The 16,523-nt window shown below is 57.3% G+C and overlaps 1 protein-coding gene across 1 annotated transcript; it reads right to left on the bottom strand.

Annotated features, from left to right (window-relative positions):
• Positions 1-4,160: 4,160 nt before the first annotated feature.
• On the bottom strand, positions 4,161-16,175 carry TIMM44 (translocase of inner mitochondrial membrane 44). The gene is made up of 13 exons (XM_005531627.3): positions 16,075-16,175; positions 15,283-15,387; positions 14,651-14,821; positions 14,122-14,202; positions 13,565-13,714; positions 12,441-12,580; positions 11,757-11,842; positions 10,897-10,989; positions 10,432-10,556; positions 9,545-9,595; positions 8,235-8,324; positions 6,439-6,549; positions 4,161-5,205 (listed from the first exon to the last, which is right to left on the bottom strand). The coding sequence occupies exons 1-13, from the start codon at positions 16,096-16,098 to the stop codon at positions 5,086-5,088; spliced, it is 1,347 nt and encodes a 448-aa protein (XP_005531684.2). The 5' UTR covers positions 16,099-16,175; the 3' UTR covers positions 4,161-5,085.
• Between the last annotated feature and the right edge of the window lie 348 nt (positions 16,176-16,523).

The raw sequence follows: 16,523 nt of genomic DNA, 5'->3' as shown, positions 1-16,523 counted from the left end.
GGGCTGGGGGCGTGGAGGGAGCGCTGGGGGTGCGGGGATGCGGAGGGCGTGGAGGGATGCGGGGGATGAGAGGGACGGGGGATGCGGGAGATGGAGGATGCGGGGGTGTGGTACCCGGCGTGGGGGGGATGCAGCGGCTCGGAGGAGGCGGGAGGGGGTGGGAAGCGTGCGGGAGGCTGCGGGGGGATGGGATAACGAGGGGATGCGGGAAGGTGTGCGGGATGTGGCGCCGGGGGGATGCGGGACGAGGTGGTACCCAGGGGGGATTTTAGGGATGTGGTACCCTGGGGGGATTTTAGGGATGCTGTAACCCGGGAATACAGGTGGAGCGGGGGGGATTTAGGGATGTGGGATCCTGGTGGGATTTTAGGGATGTGGGACCCTGGGGGTGCGAGGGATGCGCTGTCCTGGGGACGATGCCGAGGACTGTGAGGGGTCACACGGGGAGGTGACAGCACAGGGAGCGGGGACAGGGGGCTGCAGTGGGTGTGGTACTGCAGGAGGACCCTGGGGATGCAGGGAGGAGCAGAGCCACGGGAATTCTGTGAAAATACGGGATTGGAGGGTCAAGGTGGCTGCAGGGGCATCCACGGGAGTGGCCCTGGGGATGTGGGGGACAGGAGCCGCCGTGGGGGTGTCGGGAAGGGGACACAGCCTTGGAGCAGCCCCGTGCTGGGACAGGCAGGAGGGATCCAGGCCCCACGGGATATTTCTGCCAAGATCCTTTCCAAATGCCAGCTTGGAATTCCAGCCTTGCTGCTGCTTGTGCTCATCCCGTCCTGCCGAGGATCCCTGGGACGCTCCCGGGGCCAGCACGGGCTGACAGCAGGGACAGGACGGTGGTGACGGAGCTGCTGCTCCTCTCCAGCAGAGCATCCCTGCAGCCGAGCACATCCCTGCTGCTGCACCATTCCTGCTGGATTCCTGCTGGATTCCTGCTGGGTTCCTGCTGGATCCCTCTGGAGCGCTGCCTTCCCGCACGCCCGGGGCAGAGCGCAGGGTGACCGTGTTTCCCCTCCAGCTTTTGTCCCTCCCCAGCTCTCCCCGAGCCCCTTCAGGCTCTGAGCTCTCCCTGGATCCTTCCCTTCTCCAGGTGCACCCCCGGCGCTCCCAGCGCGGCTCCAGGGCAGGGATGCCCCATCCCACATGGAATCGTTTCCTCTTGGAGATGGGAAGAGGTGCCCGCTGCTGTGGCACAGACCTTGGAAGCAGCGGGATGCTGGGAGCAAGGAGAAGCTCTGCCAGGGCTCTCACCCGACATTCCATAGAAAATTCCACTATTTCCTTAAAATTACCAGCCCTTGCTGTGGGCACAACAGAGTCACACGGACCCGGGGAGGCTGGCGGGGGGAAAAAGGGAAAAAACGCCTGGAAAAGTGTTGCTGTGCTCGGCTTCGGTGTCTCCATGGCTACGGGAGCTCGTGGCAGACGTTCCCGGGGAACTCGGACGTGCCGGTGCCAATGGAGACCGCGGGGCTCATCCCCGCCAGGGCAGGTCCCACTCACATCCCACGGCACCAAAACAAACGCCGGGAGGAGAGAGCTCAGCCCACGGCCGGGTGGGCTGCAGGCTCCAGAGCCCGGCACGCGTTCCCGGGAAAGCTGAGCCTGTATTCCCGGGAAATCTGAGCCTGTATTCCCGGGAAATCTGAGCCTGTATTCCCGGGAAATCTGAGCCTGTATTCCCGGGAAATCTGAGCCTGTATTCCCGGGAAAGCTGAGCCTGTTCCCAAGGAAATCTGAGCCTGTTCCCAAGGAAATCTGAGCCTGTATTCCTGGGAAAGCTGAGCCTGTATTCCCAAGGAAATGTGAACCTGTATTCCTGGGAAAGCTGAACCTCTGTTCCCAGGGAAACCCGGGCGGGTGGGGCAGCTCTGGGCCGCGGTCACCGATCCCGCTGGAATCAGAGCCTGTCAGGATTTCGGATCCATCCTTTCCCAGAGCAAACCTTGCTGGCGGGAAGGATCCATCAAAATCACGGCGGATTTTCAGGGTATTTTAAGAAAATGGTTTCATGAAGTTTCTGCTGCATTTGCGTTTAGAAAGGGAGGTATTTTTGGAAGTTATTCCTTTCCCATTTCAAAATCTATGTAAATCCTGTCAGATAGTCCCAGTTCCCAATTAGCAGCACTGCAGCAGCCGGGGGAAAAAGAATTAAAGACGTTTTAAAAAGCACCTCAGCTGAAAACATCGCAGGGAAAGGCGAGACCAAGGCCAGAGGAAAATGTGCGGCTGCACCCTTGACCCGGGGCATTCCCGAGGGCTGCTGTGAAATCCGGCCGCTCCCAACCCCCCGGAGCCGGGACGGCTCTAAGGGAAGGCACGGAGGTGTCGGATGGTGTCGGATCCCATTTCCCGGGGGATTCCCGAGGGTTTCCATCCCCGGGAGCTCCCCCGAAGCCCCGCGGGCCCCGCTGGTGCCGCGGCCGGAGCCTCTGGAGCGGGGATGCTGTGTCAGGATCCTTCTCCTGTTGGGAATCTGCCTCCAGACGCTCCCGGGGGATGTCCGGGAACTCTTTTCCCTCTGGAAAACAAATCGCCGCTGGGCTCTGCCCAGCCCAGCCCTGCTGGCTTTTGGAGCGAGGAGATTTTCCTGCGGCTGCTCCAGGTCCCCGCGGTGCTCCCGGCTCCTGCAGCGGTGACTCCGCAATTCCCGGGGCTCAAGCGGGGACTCGGGGGCTGCCTTGGCTTGGAAGGACCCCAGAGCCCGGCCGGTCCCACCCCGTTCCCACCTCCCGCTACCCCAGGTTCCTCCGAGCCCCGGACACCCCCAGGGATGGGGCAGCCACGGGCAGAACCTTCCCAAGTGGGATTTGCTCCCCGTGGGGAGAAGTGTTCTCTAAGCCTTTGCCTTCATTAAGCTTCATTTATTTATTTTAATTGGCAGGAATGGTCAGAGGCAGAAGAATCCCCAGGTCCCTCAGAAGTCACCCCCGCTCCTGCCAGCGGCTCCAGGGAGAGCTCGCAGCTCTTGGAGCTGATCTGAGACAGGGAATCGTTTTGGAATCCTCCACCACAAAAATGAAAACATCTCCGAGGCTTTGGCAAGGAGCTGAGCTCTGGAGAGGCAGCACAGGAGGCGACTGCTCCATGGATCCGTCCCAGCTCCTTTCCCAGATGAAAAACACCTCATTGAGAAAACCTCCCCCCTCTAATGAATTGTTCTTAAACGAGCTTGGTGCTCCGGGCTTGGCACAGCTCTTCCCCCGGAGCTGTCGTTTGGCAGGGATGTTTTGTGTGCTGAAGGCTGGAGAGAAGAGACCCTGTGCCAGAGAGGCCCGGGGAGGACAATTCCACCTGGCAGCAGGGGCTGCATCCCTAAAAAACGCATTGGAGGGAGGAACAGGAGCACAGAGCGCTGAGGGATCAGCGGGGACGGGCTCGGAGCCGTCCCGGTCCTCACACCCCACCCAAATCCAGCCTGGAACCGGGAGATGCCTGAACAAAACCCCCAGGGCGGGGCTGGTCTGAACCGCAGGAGCCGGGGAAAGCCCCGAGAGGCTCGGGAGAGCGGGGAGGGATGGCCCAGACCTCCCAAAGGCACCACAGAACCGCGGAACGGGGCCGGGCTGGAGCTTTGGAGCAGCCTGGGAAGGTGTGGGGGATGTGGGGGCTCAGAGCTCCCCATGCCGCGATGGGAACAGCCCACGGAGCCTGGCAGGGAGCAGCTGAGTCACCATCCCACCATCCCCATCTCACCAGCCCACCATCCCCATCCCATCCCATCCCATCCATCCCCATCCATCCCATCCCATCCCCATCCCCATCCCCATCCCCATCCCCATCCCCATCTCACCAGCCCACCATCCCCATCCCATCCCATCCCATCCCATCCCCTGGATCCCATCCCATCCCCATCCCCATCCCATCCCATCCCATCCCATCCCATCCCATCCCATCCCATCCCATCCCATCCATCCCCATCCCATCCCCATCCCATCCCATCCCATGGATCCCATCCCATCCCATCCCATCCCATCCCATCCCATCCCATCCCATCCCATGGATCCCATCCCATCCTCTGGGAATGCTCCAAGGGCTCGGGACAGCCTCTGCTGCCGGAGCTGTCCCATCCCAAGGGAAACGTCTCAGCAATGTGGGGCTGTGGGGAGATCCCAGGGATGTTCAAAGCTCTGGACACTCGGAAGAGAAGGAGGAACTGGAATTATTCTCTTTAATCACGGCAGAGCTGTCCTGCCTCACCCTCAGCACCACAGCAATCCTCAGATTTCCTCTTCCAAACCTTTTCCCACCCTCCCTTTCCATGGACAGGGGTCAGGCCTGGCTCAGCTCCCCAAACTCCTGCAGGAGAAGCCCAAAGCCCGCAGCTCCTGCTCCCCCTCAGGCCAGGAGGAAGCTCAGGAAGGAGGGTCCTGAGCTGCCACTGGAACCTGAATTTGGGGGATTTTTTTCATGATCTGGGATTTGCAAAGTCCATTCTTTAGATTTGGGCTGGATTTCACCCCACGAGCAGCGAAGTGGGGAAGTTCCTGCTCCTGGACCTGGGATCTGTGCAGGGATGAGGAGCAGGCAGGCCCAGAGAGCTGAGAGAGGAGCACAGCATTCCTCCCGGGAATGAGGCAGGACAGAAAACTTGAGTGTTCCCAAAGCAGCCCCACTGCTCAGACACCCCCTGTGCTCCTCCCGTCCTGCCCCACAGCCTCTGCCCTCCCCAGGGATGCAGCTGCGGCCAGAACCAACAACGTTCCCCCTGCCAAGCCGTGGAGAAACAAATCCCACCCTGGCTATTCCAACATCAGCCCCACCCCAGCACCAGCCTGAGCATCCAACACCTCCACGTGCAAAGTCCTGGTTGTATTTGGTTTGGGAAAGTGCAAGACACGGCAGGGACACGAGGCTGGAGCTCGGACGGGAGATTGGCAGCCCAGAGCCCCTGGAGGGAGTGAGCTCTGTGTGATCCCAGGAGCCTCCCGAGGACACAGCACCGCCACAGCTCATCCCAGACATTCCCCCACTCCCCAGGGATCGGGATAAGCAGGAGCTGTCCCGGGATCCCCGGCCTGGGCTGCTCCCCGTGGCGATTCCGGGCTGGAGCCGCTCGCAGAGGCCTGGGCAGGGCCGTGCTCAGAGCACCTGCTCCGTGCTGGAGGAGGAGATGTCCAGCAGCCTCCAGGCCATGTAGGGGTTCAGCTCGTCCTGGTCCCGGCACAGGGCCCACACGTAGAGCATCCGCAGCACCTTGTCCTGTGGGAGAATCCTGTCACCTTCCAGCTCTTTCCAAGCCCGGAATTCTGTGGATTTGAGGCTCCCCTGTGCCCAAAGCTCCCCCTGTTCAACATTCCAGGAGCGGCTCAGCGGCTCCACCCAACCCCAGGCACTTGATTAAAGCTGAGGTTTGGGCTCCACTGGAGAATTTTAATGCCTCTCCCTGATTTATTGCAGCTCCGGAGGAATCCGACAGCAAACAGACTTTGATATCCCGTTCAATAATTATCCCATCAATATTTATCTCCCAGGAATGCAGGAATTTAATGCAGGGAATCACTGGATCAGCAATTCCTGCCCTGCTTGTGAATCAGCCCAGATGGGCCCCATCATTCAAATAATTCCCATTTTTCCAGCCCGGACCAAAGGCCAGGGTTGCAAAAGCCGATATTTGTTAAATGCCTGCATTAATTCCAAGGAAAACGTGCTGGGAAGTGGCAGCTCCAGCCCTGACCCCATGAAGCCACTGAAGCACAGGACAGGCTGGAGAGACACCTGGGAATAAAGGGACTCCAGGAACCTGCTCCAGCCGCTGCCACAAACGCTGGGATCAGGGAATTCCGTGGGCCAGGCTCCGCTTGGGATCAGCCGGGAGGGAACAGCCCGGGAGGTGCCAGGGATTTGCTCCACAGATCATTCCCTGCTCCCCAAGAACCACACACAGCCTGAGCTACAAGCGGCTGTGGGCGTTCCCTGTGGGATTCTCATGGAATTAAGGCGTGATTTGTGTAAGTGTGGGGAGCTAAAAGCGGGGATTTGGGGATTTTTTCATCCGGTGACTCAACTCTGCTCCCACCCTGTTTGCCAGAGGGCTCCGCTCTGCCAGCGCCCTTCGGGAAAGGAGAAGGGGAGGAAAGGCAGCAGGGACAGGTGGGAATGGGATGGAGCTGGAGCTGCAGTGGGAGATCCCAAACGTGTCCCAGACCCCAAACATGTCCCAGACCCCAAACATGTCCCAGACCCCAAACATGCTCCAGATCCCAAACGTGTCCCAGACCCCAAACATGTCCCAGATCCCAAACATGTCCCAGACCCCAAACATGTCCCAGATCCCAAACATGTCCCAGGCCCCAAACATGTCCCAGACCCCAGACCCCAAAACCCAGACCCCAGATGTGTCCCAGACCTGCCCCAGACTCCAGATCCCAAACCCCAGACATGTCCCAGCCCCCAGCCCCCAAACCCCAGCCCCCAAACCCCAGCCCCACTCACCGGGTCTCCCTCCACCACCTCCCCTTTGTGATTCTTGATCACCATCACCACCTGTGCCTGGAAGGTGATGATCAGCACCGGGCCCTGCTCCATCATCTTCCCCATGGCCAGCTGCAGGGACACGGAATTCCATGGGAAACATTCCCGCAGGGCCACGCCAGGACAGCTCCCCCCACATCATCCCATGATCCAGCCTTTATGGAAAAGCTGCTTCCCAAAAAACTCCCAAGTAAAAAAAAAAAATCCTTGGGAACCTTCAAAGCTTTCCCCAAACCGTTGGGAATTGGTTTTCATTATTTCCCCAAGTCTGTAAATCTGGGAAAGGGGAACAAGCTCTGCTCACTTATTTCCAATTAGAAAGGAAAATCAAAGACTCCCCGCTCTCCAAAAAAACGGAATTTTCTGAAGGAAATGCTTGGAATCAGAACATCCTGAGCTGGAAGGGACCCACAAGGATCAAACAGAGCCTTTTCTCCTGCTTTTAAATCAGTTTTTGCCAGGAAGTTGTTCTGAACCAGACAAAAACTGCACCAGAAAGACTTCAAGGTGGGAACCTTCAGTTTGCCAGGATTTTTTCCCTCTGTTCTGAGGCCATTCCATTAAATATTTAAAGGTTTTATTCACTGGAACACAAGAGGAGTGAAAATTCAGCTTTTTTGTCTTTTAAAACGCAGAATTCTCTTTGTGCCCATTGTGGGAAATCTCTTGCATCCCCTTTTTTGTGGGAGTGCAGGATGCCATGGAATGCTCTGCTGCTCTGGAATTCCTGCCTGTGCTGCCCCAAAAGGAATCACAAGGACTGAGGACAGCAGGATTTTCCCCTTTTGCAATGTTCCCAAACATTCTGTTTTATCCCCAATAAAGGAAGCAGCACCAGGACAGGCACGAGGCTGGGCCGTGGCACAAAGGAATAAATTGATTTATAGGGAGATTTTCCTGTTCCCTGAGGGAATCTCAGCAGCTCTGCAACGTTCCCGTGCTGATCCCGGGGATCAGCTCCCTCTGACCGCCCCATCCCACGCCTGGAGCTCAACCCACACAAACAAAAAACACTTTTCCAACCCCAGCCCGATTTCCATCAATAATCCCACAGCCCCCAGGAGCGCTCCTGGCCAGTGCATCCCTGCCAGCCTTCCCACTGGGATAATTCCTCAGGGCTGGAGCGGCCCCAGGCAGCTCAGGACTGGGAGCTGAGAATTCCTGTCAGTCCCCAGGAGGGGCAGGAACAGCTCCAGGAGCTGGAGAGCACCTGGAATGTGCAGAGACTTGGCCAAGTCAGCCCAGAGCTCCTGGCAGGGGTGGGAAGGACCTTAAAGCCCTCCCAGCACTGGGAATTCCCTGCTAGAACTGGGAATTCCCTGCTAGAACTGGGAATTCCCTCCCAGCACTGGAATTCCCTGCTAGAACTGGGAATTCCCTGCTAGAACTGGGAATTCCCTCCCAGCACTGGAATTCCCTGCTAGAACTGGGAATTCCCTCCCACCACTGGAATTCCCTGCTAGAACTGGGAATTCCCTGCTAGAACTGGGAATTCCCTGCTAGAACTGGGAATTCTCTGCTAGAACTGGGAATTCTCTGCTAGAACTGGGAATTCCCTCCCAGCACTGGGATTTCCCTCCCAGCACTGGGATTTGCCCTCTGGGAGCAGAAACGCCAATCCCCAGAGCTCAAACCCAACAAAGAGGGTTGGAGCTGATGATCCTGGAGGATTTTTCCAGTCTTCACGATCCTAAAAACCCCAGCTGAGCCCAGGAGTTCAATTCCTCCCCCGAGGGAGAGCTGGGCAGGGAACTCACGTCGATGTTGTCGATGTCCAGGATCCTGGAATGGAACTGGAGCCCCAGGGCCTTGGCCTGCTGGATGGGATGGGCCAGCTGGCTGTAGGTCTGAGGGAGGAACAAATCCGGGTTGGGAATTGTTTGGAGATGCTCAACACCAAAAAAAAACGGGAATTTTCGCTTGGAGGGAGCCAACAAACAAACAAAAAAAAAACCCACAAGAAAAAAGTCACGTTTTTTGCAAATGGGCTGAAGGAAGGGATCAAAGAACTGCAGGAAATGCTTTGGGGTTCACCAAATTCCCAACGGAATTCCCACTTTTCCTGGGCAGAACATGAGGACAGGAGAGCACCTGAGAAATGAGGGACTCACAGCTGGACTGAACAGCAGAGACAGGGAAAAGCAGGGAAAGCAGGAAAAGCAGAGAAAAGCAGGAAAATCAGGGAAAGCAGGGAAAGCAGGAAAAGCAGGAAAAGCAGGGAAAGCAGGGAAAGGAGGGAAAGCAGGAAAAGCAGAGAAAAGCAGGAAAAGCAGGAAAATCAGGGAAAGCAAGAAAATCAGGAAAATCAGGGAAAAGCAGAGAAAAGCAGGAAAATCAGGGAAAGGAGGGAAAGCAGAGAAAAGCAGGAAAAGCAGGAAAATCAGGGAAAGCAGGAAAGTCAGGGAAAGCAGGAAAAGAAGGGAAAGCAGGAAAATCAGGGAAAAGCAAGAAAAGCAGGAAAATCAGGGAAAAGCAGGAAAAGCAGGGAAATCAGGGAAAGCAGGAAAAGCAGGGAAAGCCAGGGAAAAACAGGGAGTTCAGAATCACCATCTCAACACCCCTGGGATCCATTAAGAGGTTTTATCCCTGGATTCTCAGGGACAGGATTCCCATTTTCTCCCCTGGCTTATCTGACTGATCACTCTCGACTCAGGAGCTTCACTTCCAATTCCAGCTGCCTTGGGAATGTTTGCCTTTGGAAGCTGCTGCTCCCCTCCAGAGCAATCCACGGTGTCATTCCCAAGGTTGCAGGGAAGATCCTTTGCTTTCAGACTTGATTATTGTTCCAAAAAAACGCTCAGCAGGATTTATTAAATTGGAAAATTCGGCTCTCCCAGCCCTCTGGTGGTGGGGAGCAGCACTGGGAATTCACTTGGAAAAACTCAGAAGAGCAGAATTATTTTGGATTTTGCAGCACAATAATTTGGAGGAATGAAGAGCCAAATAAAAGCAACACTGTCAGGAAAGGCTCTGCTGTCAGGGGCTCCCCGAATTCCAAACCCTCAGAACAACCCCATTTTCAAGGGAGAATCCCAAGCTTTGGGGAGTTTCTGGGAGCTCCACTCACGGCCTCATAGCACCAGTCCTTGAGGATGTCGAGCTCTCCGGAGATCAGAGCCTGAGGAGGAAATCAGACAGAGCATTTTACATCAAAGTGGGACCAGTCGTCCCCTCCAGCAGCAAAACACCTTAAATCCCACGTTTTGTGGGACTCTGGGGCTGCAAAGGGGAACAGCAAAAAAGGATTTCCATAAAAACACAGGAGCTGAGGCCAAGGGACATAAAACCTTGGGATAATTCAACTCTCTTAAAGCTTCCAGCTGAACCTTCCCCTTAAATCTTCCTGCTCAAGCTGCCAGAGAGCCAGCCAAGTTCCCAGTGCTCAGAAATCCTGGGATCAAACAGGAGCAGAGCTGCAATTTTCCGCACTGAGAAATTCAGGGCACAGAAGGAACAGAGGAATCCCACGTTTGGCTCCTCAAGCCCCACTTTTCCAGTCTCTCCAGAACAATTCCTGCTCTGTCTCAAATCCCCAATCCCCTCTGTCCTTCCTGCTGCAGTGACAGGGACCCACATCCATTTACACATCGAGTCCCCAAAAACCTCCAATTCCAGACACTTCCATGACCACTGAGCCTGCTGCTCTTCCCAAATCCCAGATCAGCAGCCAGGAGCACATCCCAAATTCCTTCCTTATCCCTCTGCTATCACCATTTCTCACCCACTTCCCTCTGACCCCTCTCATCATTTGCTGTTTCCCAGACCAGAACAACCCTTTATTATCCCATGCTTTGAATCCAAATGTGGGATCCAACTCCTCTCCCAAGGTTCTGTGCAAAGCTGGAGAAGCAAATCCCATCCCAACTTCTGATTTTAGGAATGGGAAAGCAAAGGGACCATCTTCCATGGGATAACTGAGGGGCGAAGGCAGGAACAGAGCGGGGGCAGCGTCACCTCCAGGACGTTGGGGATGATGTCCCGCTCACACTGCTTCAGGAAGCGATCCTTGTCAAAGGAGGGATCCACCCTGAGGATCTCCGTCAGCACCTCGGACATTTCCGTCTTGGAGAACAATCCCCCTGCAAAAGCAGCTCCGTGAGGCGCTGGCACCGGCCCCAGGAGGGAGCATCCCCATCCCAACCCATCCTCATCCCCATCCCATGGATCCCATCCCCATCCCCATCCCCATCCCAACCCATCCTCATCCCCATCCCATGGATCCCATCCCATGGATCCCATCCCATGGATCCCATTCCCATCCCATGGATCCCATCCCATGGATCCCATCCCATGGATCCCATTCCCATCCCATCCCATGGATCCCATCCCATGGATCCCATCCCATGGATCCCATCCCATCCCATGGATCCCATCCCATGGATCCCATTCCCATCCCCAGGGCTCTGGGACAATCCTCACCCAGCAGGTCGGTGACGCGGTCGGTGACGGCGCGCGACGCTCGGATGAAGGCGTTGTCGCTCTCGTCGTATTTCATCTTCATCTCAAAGAACCCTGCAGTGGGACAGAGAGCTCTGAGCGCTCCCAGCTCAGCCCAGCCAGGCTTCCCTGCAGGATCCAACCTCTCCTCCATCCCTCTGCTCAGCACCGGGCACCAGCTGCCTTTTCTCCCCGTTTCGTTCCCCATTTTCCTGCCATGTTCCGATCCCTCCGCAGCTCTCCCTCTGCTAACACTCAGATTTAACCTCTGGGAAGGGCCTTTATCCACTGGAAATTCAGGATTAGGCTCATTTTGAGCAGTGTTGCTCCAGCTGGTGGAGTCTCCATCCCTGGAGGTGGCCCTGGGGGTGACAAGGTGGGGACCAGGGACAGCTTGGACTCGATGGCCCTGGAGAGCTTCTCCAACCTAAATTCTGGGATTGTGCTCAGGGAATTTTCACTAGGAACAGTCTCAGATGATACCAAAGCTCAGCTTTACGCTACAGAGAGCTCACAGGGGCTTTAAAGTCTTTCCCCAATTTGGAAGTTGTGTGAACCTCCCTCGATTTTCCAGGATTTTCCAGGATTTTCCTTGTTTTAAGCCCCAGCTCGGGAGGAGCGGAGCTGCCTTCCCTCCTGCTGCTGGCAGAACAAAGCTGAGGAGGGAGGAACAGGAAAGGCAGGAGCTGAGCTCCCTCTGAGCAGGGTTTGTGCCCTCCTCCCTCCCCTCACAGCACTCCCAGCCCACAGGGAAAAGTGGGAATTTGGGATTTGCAGCGGGGCTGGAGGCACAGATGGGAGCAGATCCCGGCAGGGAGCAGGGCTGGGAATGTGCTGCTCACTGTTGAAAACCACGTTGTTGTCCTTGAAATCTTTCCACTGCTGGTACCACTTGGAGTCTTTATGCAGCACCATGCCCATGGCCTCCCTAGAGAGGGCAGAAAACAGGGATAAAACGTGGATATTTGGGAAAAATTAACTGGGAACAAATACAGACAACACCCTGAGGAATATCCCTGGCATCACTGAGGCTGAGACAGCACAGAAATGATGAGCTCAATTACAAGATAAATCATGGCCTCATAAATGATGAAATAAATTCCAGCCCCATAAATTCCAGCCCCATAAATGATCCACCAGATAAATGAAGCACCAGAGAAATAAAAACCCAGATAAATAAAACATGAGATAAACAAAACTCCAGGAGATAAATAAAACACCAGACAAATAAAACCCTGCTAAAAGCCAAAGGGAGCTCAGCTTTAGTCCTGCCCAGCCTCACCCAGCACAAGGAGTGAAAACTGAAATCTCAGCTCAGAATTTCACCTCTCAACATTAAATGTGAACTTCAGAATTCCGAGTTTCCAGTCTGACCACAGGAAGGTCCGGGATCATCCACTCCCGCTGGGAATGTGCTCCCAGAGCCAGCTGCTCCCACCCCACAGCTCCTGGATTTTAACCCCTGTTTTGAAGTTTTCCATGGAATTACACACGGAAATATCCCCCCCCAGAGGACCCCCACGTACTCATTGGCTTCAAACACTCGCTGCTCTTTAATCCTCTCTCCGGAATATTCCGTCCGCTTCCGGAGCCGCTCCGGGCGTCTGTAGGGACCCGTCTGTCCCAGAACGCTCTCATCTATTTCCTTCTTAACAGTTTCCACTCCCTGCAAGGCAAACAGCCCCCTCAGAGTGGATTTCCTCTCCTCCCAGAGCCTGAAAGCCCCTCCTGTGATGCTCCCAGGAACGGGGCAGCCACAGCTTGGCAACAAAACATTGGATATTCCCTGCAAAAAGAGGGATTTAAGGAAGGCAAAACCCCACTGGAGAGAGGCATTTCCCACCCTGCTCCAGCCAGCAGCTGTGGCAGCAGCTCAGCCCTGCTGGGCTCACTCCAGACCTGAGCTCCTGGGGGAGCAGCGTGCTGGATTCCCCCCAGAGCCATTCCCCAGGCTCTGGATTCCCCCAGAGCCATTCCCCAGGCTCTGGATTCCCCCCAGAGCCATTCCCAGGCTCTGGATTCCCCCAGAGCCATTCCCCAGGCTCTGGATTCCCCCAGAGCCATTCCCAGGCTCTGGATTCCCCCAGAGCCATTCCCCAGGCTCTGGATTCCCCCCAGAGCCATTCCCAGGCTCTGGATTCCCCCCAGAGCCATTCCCCAGGCTCTGGATTCCCCCCAGAGCCATTCCCCAGGCTCTGGATTCCCCCCAGAGCCATTCCCAGGCTCTGGATTCCCCCCAGAGCCATTCCCCAGGCTCTGGATTCCCCCAGAGCCATTCCCAGGCTCTGGATTCCCCCAGAGCCATTCCCCAGGCTCTGGATTCCCCCCAGAGCCATTCCCAGGCTCTGGATTCCCCCCAGAGCCATTCCCCAGGCTCTGGATTCCCCCCAGAGCCATTCCCCAGGCTCTGGATTCCCCCCAGAGCCATTCCCCAGGCTCTGGATTCCCCCGGAGCCATTCCCCAGGCTCTGGATTCCCCCAGAGCCATTCCCCAGGCTCTGGATTCCCCCCAGAGCCATTCCCAGGCTCTGGATTCCCCCGGAGCCATTCCCCAGGCTCTGGATTCCCCCCAGAGCCATTCCCCAGGCTCTGGATTCCCCCAGAGCCATTCCCCAGGCTCTGGATGCCCTGGGAGCGCAGGGATCAGCACCTGGGAGATGGCTTTGAAGGCTGCAGTCCTGCCCAGCTTCTCCCCTCCCCTGGTCACCGACTCTGCCGACTGTTTGGCCGTTTTGGCCGCTTCCTCCACGCCCTCCTTGATCTTCCTGCCCAGGTCGCTCCTGCTGACCTCGTCCAAGCTCTGCAAACAGGGAAAGGTCATTCCAGCTCCAGGCCTCGCTCCCAGCCCCTCCCCAGCTCTCCTGGAGCCCCTTCAGGGGGCTCTGGGCTCTCCCTGGATCCCCCCAACTCTCTCCAGAGGGGATCCAGCCCCAGGAGCAGCTCCATGGGTTCCTCTGGATCCCCCCAGCAGCTCCACGTCCTTATTTCGGGCAGGTCTGCAGCTGGGGTCTCTCTCCTCTCTTCTCCATCCCCCAAAATCCCAGAGGAAATCCTGGCTGGGTCTGCTCTGACACATTCAATCCATTATTTTATTAAAGCTCCAGGGTCTGAATCACCTCTGGAACAGCAGCACCTGCCAATAATGACAATTCCAGCCCCCCAAAAGCCCAACTTCAGCAGAGCTGCCCTGGGGAAAGGTCCTTTTACCTCTTTAACCGTCCCTGTTATTTCTTCAAGTTTCTTTTTAATCACTTCTGAGGTCTTCACTGTTTCAGATTCAATGGTTTTCTGGGGGAAAAGAACATTAATCAAGAGGCAGGAACTACTCAAACCCAGCTTGGATGGAGCACAATCCATTAAAGCTGGAATTGAGGGCAGAAAAAGCGACGTTTCAGGGGCTCGTGGCCTGAGTCAGCAGCAGCAGCAGCTCAGCTTTGCAAACGACGCTCAGAGCTCTCTGGACAATGCAAAAGAAGCATCTGATGCTCAATTTAATGCCTCGTTATTTGATCTGCTCAGAAATGCAGCCAAGTGTCTGCTGGAAAGACTTTCCACTGAAAAATAAAACCCCAAAACATTCCAGCAAATAAACATTGCGAGGCAGCCATTCAGCGCCCAGTGCCTCCAGCCAAGCAGAACTTCTCCCGAGCAGTTCAGCCGTGAATTCCAATTTTCCCTGGGAGCAGGGAGAGCTCAGGGGCTGCCCAATAAACCAGGGAACACTCCCAGCACTCACATATTTCCTCCTCGCTTCCCGCAGCGCGTCCGACTCCTCCAGCTTCTTCGCCTCGTCTCGGAATTTTTTAATGCTTTCCTTCATCTCTTTGTTTTTGGCTAATTCCTGTTTGATGTTCTCCACAAAACCTGAGATGAATCCCTTCCTTCCTCCCGAGGAGTAGCATCTGGACTGGAGGAAACCATCCCATGTTGGAGAATCCCAAGGGACTGCAGCAAACAGGACCCAAAGTGCCAAGGGCAGGGGTGGATGGACCCAAGGCAAGCACTGGGTCACTTTTAGAACGTGTGGGAAACGTGGAGCTGCTTGGAAAAGCAGCAGCTGATCCTTCACAGAGCCACATGTCCAAGGGATTTCACGGAATCCCAGGATGGAATGGGTTGAAAGGACCTTAAATCCCACCCAGCTCCATCCCCTGCCAAGGGCAGGGACACCTCCCACCGTCCCAGGGTGCTCCAAGCCCCATCCAGCCTCAGCTACCCCAAAATTCCTTGAGTTCCACTTAAAAAGTGGAATTTTCCACCCTGGAACTGGCTCTTCCCAGAGCCACATCCCCATCCAGCTCAGGACTCTGCTGGATGGAAGTGAAAACACTTTGGGGTGGAAATGGAATAAACTGAGGTGGGACCAACCTGGGGGGTGCCCAGGGCAGGGCTGCTGATCCTGTCCAGGATCCTGGGCAAGGCAGGGATGGGATAACGGCGGGACAGGAGCCACAGGCCGCTGAGGAGACATTTCTGCAAGGAAAAGAGCACAGCAGCAGCTCAGGGACACGGATTTGGGACAGCAGCGATGCACAAATCCATCCTGGAGCTGAAACGTGAGAAGCACACGGGTTTCTCTGGGGAAACTCTTCCAAACACAGCTTTCTGTCAGCTCTGGAGGGTGCCAGGACAATCCCTGGATGGTTCTGCTGCCCCTGCCGAGGTCAGACGTGCCAATTCCTGCTCTGGAAGGGCTCAGTGCTGAGCTCAGGGCTCCCAGCGGGGGAATCAAAATCTGTATTCGCTCTGGAACCCCGGCAGGTCCCGAACGGAGCAGAAATCCCGAATATCTCCTTGAACTCTGGGCACGGAGCAGCCCCGGGCCGCTCCTGCCCCGGGCGGGCCGTGAGGGAGGCGCTCCGGGCCCCGCTCCCAGAACCCGGCACAGCCGCCCCAAACGGGCCCGGGAGCGGCTCGGGACACGCCGGGGGGACACGGAGGGGCCCGGCCCGAGGGGACACGGCTCCGCCGGAGGCTGCGGGGGCCCGGGCGGGGCCCGGAGCCGGGGCTCCCCAGCGGGGGCTGCCAGCGCCGGGGCCCCGCGGGCCGGCAGCGAACGGCGGCTCCGGGCTGTCCCCGCCGGGCCGAGCAGGCCCCGTCCCCGTCCCCGTCACTGTCCCTGTCCCGTCCCCGGCCGGGCCGCGCTGTCCCCGCGCTCACCCGGCACCCTCCGGCCGCCGCCATGGCCCGCGCGCCCCGTCACCTTCGCGCGCCGCCGCGCCGTGACGCCACTGCCGCGCGCCGCCCGCGCCACGTGGCCGCGAACGGCGGGAGCGGGCGGGACCCCCGGGAACGGCTGGGAACCCACCGGGACCCGCTCCGAACCCACCGGGACCCCCGGGAACGGCTGGGAACCCACCGGGACCCGCTCCGAACCCACCGGGAACGGCTGGGACCCACCGGGACCCGCTCCGAACCCACCGGGACCCCCGGGAACGGCTAGGAACCCACCGGGACCCGCTCCGAACCCACCGGGACCCCCGGGAACGGCTGGGAACCCACCGGGACCCGCTCCGAACCCACCGGGAACGGCTGGGACCCACCGGGACCCGCTCCGAACCCACCGGGACCCCCGGGAACGGCTGGGAACCCACCGGGACCCGCTCCGA

Source organism: Pseudopodoces humilis, chromosome 28 (genome assembly GCF_049639895.1).
Source record: "Pseudopodoces humilis isolate 2021_Gansu_Grassland_sample_001 chromosome 28, ASM4963989v1, whole genome shotgun sequence".
Lineage (NCBI taxonomy): Eukaryota > Metazoa > Chordata > Aves > Passeriformes > Paridae > Pseudopodoces > Pseudopodoces humilis.
The sequence above is the reverse complement of the archived record's forward strand: the minus strand, read 5'-3'. Positions and strand labels throughout refer to the sequence as shown.

Coding starts and splice junctions, on each gene's coding strand:
- TIMM44 (XM_005531627.3), bottom strand. CDS start 16,098: ATGGCGGCGGCCGGAGGGTGCCGG. Junction 8,325..9,544: donor AGGACTGGTGCTATGAGGCC/GTGAGTGGAGCT, acceptor TTCCTCCCTCAG/ACCTACAGCCAGCTGGCCCA. Junction 6,550..8,234: donor TGGACATCGACAACATCGAC/GTGAGTTCCCTG, acceptor GTGTCCCTGCAG/CTGGCCATGGGGAAGATGAT.